The 4,760-nt window shown below is 44.4% G+C and overlaps 1 protein-coding gene across 1 annotated transcript in view; it reads left to right on the top strand.

The window, feature by feature from the left end:
* The window catches only part of LOC140337969 (hepatocyte nuclear factor 4-beta-like), a gene marked incomplete in the record, with an annotated part of 17,415 nt that overhangs the window by 4,443 nt on the left and 8,212 nt on the right, over nt 1–4,760 (top strand). Inside the window, 1 exon segment of the mRNA XM_072421874.1 lies at nt 2,667–2,838. Within this exon segment, the coding sequence (XP_072277975.1) occupies nt 2,667–2,838 (172 nt within the window).

Raw genomic sequence — 4,760 nt, 5'->3', positions numbered from 1 at the left:
GCTGCATGCTGTGCTGCAGCACAACAAACATGATATGTTGCAGTGCTGTATTCCAGTTCTGGGTTCCATGGCATCCCAAATGCACCTTGTCAGTACAATGTAGCATGACATGTTTGGCTGCACACCTCCATGCATTGCTGTGCACTTTATAGCAGAGCTAAACTTTAGAAAATTGCAGCCAAACACAGGGACAGCTGATGTCCTTCTTCAAAAAAAACCTTACCTGCCTGATTGCAATTTTTTAATGCGCTCACCTATCCCTGTTCATTTCTGGGTGTGGTCATCTTCTTTCCTCTATTCTTCCTGATCTTGATTGGCTGGGATAAAGTAAATCCTGCACATGTGCAAAGGAGCTCCATAGTCCCAGCAGCTCCAGGGGATGCTGAGATACCCAAAATATTGGTGGCATGATATGCTGAGCTGTGCACTTGTAGCTCACTATTTTACGAGCATAGCAGGTGAATATGTTTTATTGGAGGAGGGAAATCGCATGTCACCCTGATTGCAACTTTTGCAGGTGGAACGATAGATGTACTTTTAAAAGTGCAACATTGCGGTGCGGGGAGCTGCACATTCATATAAATAGGTTATCCTAACACAAAGCTCACTCACAGGAATCTCACAATACACTATAGCTTGATGGATTTGTTTGATATAAATATTGATTATTATTCCTGTGAATTGTTATATCAATTCTTTGCAAATGATCAAAATGCAAAATTATCTTCATGTTGATTACTTTCTCAAATATTGAAGATAAATATATTATTAGTTTTATTATTATTAATATTTATAAACAGTATTCATATAGCGCCAACATAGTACACAGTGCTGTACATTAAATGTATGTGTGACACTAGCACAGAAAATGATTGGATGGTCTGAAAAACAAAATCAAATACTTTAGGTTTTTTCAATTCTACACTCAATATTGATGATTGATGAAGAAATAAAGAATTGATGCTGATGAATGAGCAGCCAAAGTTTGTTACAGCAACTCTATTGGAAACCTCTTTAACAGGGTGACAACATAGGACTGCAATGGTAGAGGGGGGCAGAGTGTTGTCACCCTATAACAGGTCACTTTTCTGACCCTAGCCCTCCCCCCCCCCCCCCCATCTCAAACACTCCAAAACTCTATATGCATAATGTGATTGGATCTGGGCTGTTTTTCCTATGCCCCCCATATTGGGACCCTCAGACCCAGTGATGGGAAAAGGTCACGGCGCCCCTTCCCCCTTACTTCAGCACTATTGGTTGCAGGTCTTGTCCTTTCCGTGCCCCCCTCCTGCCCTGAGCGGCCGCCTTTCCTGCCTACCTCTTAGCCTGCCCAACTTTTTATATGATAAATGAATTGTGTTTGTATTTATTTTCTTGAAGTTCAGAAAGCATTCCTCCAATCAGATAGATAATAAAGTGGACCTGTCATCAGATTTATTGCTGCATGGTAAGTGCAGCATGCTCAGGTGTAACACTTCCAGGTACTTATTACCACTCACAGAGATCACATGACCCCTGACAATACCTTCATTGCTTTTCTCCCCCCAAAAAAGAGCGCAATCTTTGTGACTGGCTACAAAGTTACAATGTTGCACTCTGACCACTAGGGGTGAAAGACTGAGGAAATGCTTCCTCCTGCCTGTAGCAGACTGATATCATCATCTGAGCCCAGACGAAGTCACTGTCTGTAGCTCAATGATGGCTTTTCATTAATAAAAATTGGATCTTTAATATATAATGACCCAGTTGCAGCACTTTGTGACACGTCAGGGATTTCTTTGTACAGACTTGTGATATTACTGACAGGTCCTCTTTCCCTCTCACCGGTTCTCCCAGGCTGCTCTCACATTGGGCGATGCTGGGAAGTCTGACGGCTGGTTTTATGACATCGATTTATACAATGTGACCTTTGGTACCATTAGTTACATTTTACGAGGGTTATAATTTAATTTCGGCACATAATTGGAACCACAACAAGTTCTCGTCCCCGGCAGATCAGGACAACCTGGGGCCATGGCGTGACAGTCACAACTCCGTCACAATTTATATTTTTATACCCCAGACTGGAAAAAATATTAAAGAATCTCATGGAGAATTATAATTTCCCCATTCCGCGCAAGCAGTGCAAATAGCTGAATGAGACCTGCCATCAGCCTACAGGTGAAGGACAACCTGGGGTCAGAGGATGTGGGTTCAGAAATGCTAGTCTTTAAACTGAGGACACCTAGTGGCAGAAAACAATACTGAAGAAATCTATGGATTGGAGGTGAGTATTGCAGCAAAAGCTTGCAATAACAGGCCATGAAATGTCAGATCTGGATGGATGGATCCTTTATATTGCATTGTATGTGGCTGCTCTGAGGGGCCGGAGCTAGATCCTGGGAACACACCAATCTGAATTTCTAGAATTAGGGAGCTGGGTTCTGCACATGGGGCAGCTAGGTGAATGCTGGATGTGTTCACAGAGCCACCCCCATGGTTAATGTGAATGTTGCAGTTTTCTTTACCCCTTTTATATCACAATACATCGTCCAAGGATGGAGTCTTTCTGTGTATGTCGTCATTGTATAATTCCCCAGATGATCTTCTATTATTCTCTATGGTGTTCTATGGTTTCATTTTTTGGTTTTGAGTTCATTATTTAAAGTTTGTTTTTTGTCCTTCAGAAATTATTGCCTCTGAGTCGGGGAGCCCCGGGGCCCTCAGCAATGGCGTCTCATCCTATTGTTCCATCTGTGGGGATCGAGCCACCGGAAAACACTACGGAGCTTCCAGCTGTGACGGCTGCAAAGGGTTCTTCCGAAGAAGTGTGCGCAAGAATCATGTGTACGCCTGCAGGTAAATGCCCAGTGGGCCATGGGGGTAAGATGGCCATTGTATGCATGGGTTTCGTCCAATCTCTGGACTCAAAATATTGTTGCAATGCAGTACACAGTCACGGATGTAGCCAAGAGCGGGCCCCTGGGAGTAACAGACTTGGGACCCCCTTCCCCTCCCTGACTTCTGGGCTTCCCCTGTTGGCCAAGGAGGGTTCTGGTCTCTTGTGCAGCAGAACTTTGCACCTCCACCCCTGGCAGTGTAATACTGCACCTTGAGGTGTGAGGCAGTGCAGGTGTGTCGGGGGGGGGGGGGGTGTTCACAATTATTGACACCACATTGCACCACCATACACTAGTTTGTATGAGCTCTAAAATCCAGCCCTCCCAAGGGCCACCGTAACTGCTCATGGTAAATGGAAAGCCTGTCTGTTCTTTAGAGGGACCATCAGGAGGCGCTCTGCTGCCTTCTAAGCGATCATGCATTGCAGGGCCGTGTGACAGGGTGACAACACAGAAGCACAATTGACGGACAGGGACAGAGAGTTGTCATCATATAAAAGGAAATGTCCAAACAAGGATCCTCAAGGGATTATCATAATAAAGGCTGCAAATGTACAATGGATACAATATGTGCTGTACACAGAACCAGATTAAAAAATCATAGCACCCAACCTTAGTACATCTATAAAAGAGTCCTCATACAAGCAGCAGGTTGGCCCTTGGATATAAGCAAATGCATTGCAGGGGGTTCACAGGCCCTAGGTAATGCCAACATGGAAATGTCATTTGGGTAGAACTTTGATCTACCTTACAATTAATGTTTTGTGACATTTTCACTTATACAATGTTGCACTTTTTATATTGGTGTTGCTGTATTAAATATTTGTAGATTGGCCACTAGGTGGAGCTATGTGTATGTGACAACTTCATACAACATCCTTGCTTAACAGCTGCTGAGACATCAGCCACATAGGGTGAGCATTGTTTTGGTGGGTCGGTCAGTTTATTGAACATAAGAGGGATCAGTGCTGCAGTACAGGAATCAGATCCGGAGTATGAGCAGACATGGCCGCCCCCGGATACCTATACAATACTATATGGTATATAAATGAGGCTTTCCCAACATATAATCTCACTGATAATATTGACATTAGATGGATGTCCCTTACATGTTTACCTAAAAGAACCCGAAATCCCCTTTAAATGGTAACATGTGGGGTCAGCCCCAAATAGATAACTGTCAGGTTCACTCATATTTTCACACAGATTCCTCATCTGACCTTTCCCTGCTCCTCTGTACCCATCGTTATTTTTATTAACGTTCCCGTCATTGGAGATTATTTTTCTGCAGAAATTCCATCAGTCGTAGCTTAGAAGGTTGTGGGAAAGTTCGGTGGCTCGGGAGTTTTATTTCAGGGACCCCGGGGGGCTGCTAGGGGAGAGCAGGTGACAACCATAGGGGGAATTGTCCATACAGACTAAACCACAGACCACCATGGGGCCAATGTATTATTATTGTGGGGTCTGTGCTCCGCCCCTTTCTATCACTAATTGCACTTCTAATGGGAAGTTGTTCTAAATGTTATCACCTATGGGGAGAATAAAGAGGAAACATTGTATACATGGACCAAGACGGTCAGAGACTGCAGGCATAGTACGGGAGACGGTCAGAGACTGCAGACATTGTACAGGAGACGGTCAGAGACTGTAGGCATTGTACGGGAGATGGTCAGAGACTGTAGACATAGTACAGGAGACGGTCAGAGACTGCAGACATTGTACAGGAGACGGTCAGAGACTGCAAACATTGTACAGGAGACGGTCAGAGACTGCGGACATTGTATAGGAGAGGGTCAGAGACTGCAGACATAGTACAGGAGACGGTCAGAGACTGCAGACATTGTGCAGGAGACGGTCAGAGACTGCAGACATTGTACAGGA

This window comes from Pyxicephalus adspersus, chromosome 9 (genome assembly GCF_032062135.1).
Source record: "Pyxicephalus adspersus chromosome 9, UCB_Pads_2.0, whole genome shotgun sequence".
In the NCBI taxonomy this organism is placed as follows: domain Eukaryota; kingdom Metazoa; phylum Chordata; class Amphibia; order Anura; family Pyxicephalidae; genus Pyxicephalus; species Pyxicephalus adspersus.
This window is presented reverse-complemented; position numbering and strand designations above follow the sequence as displayed.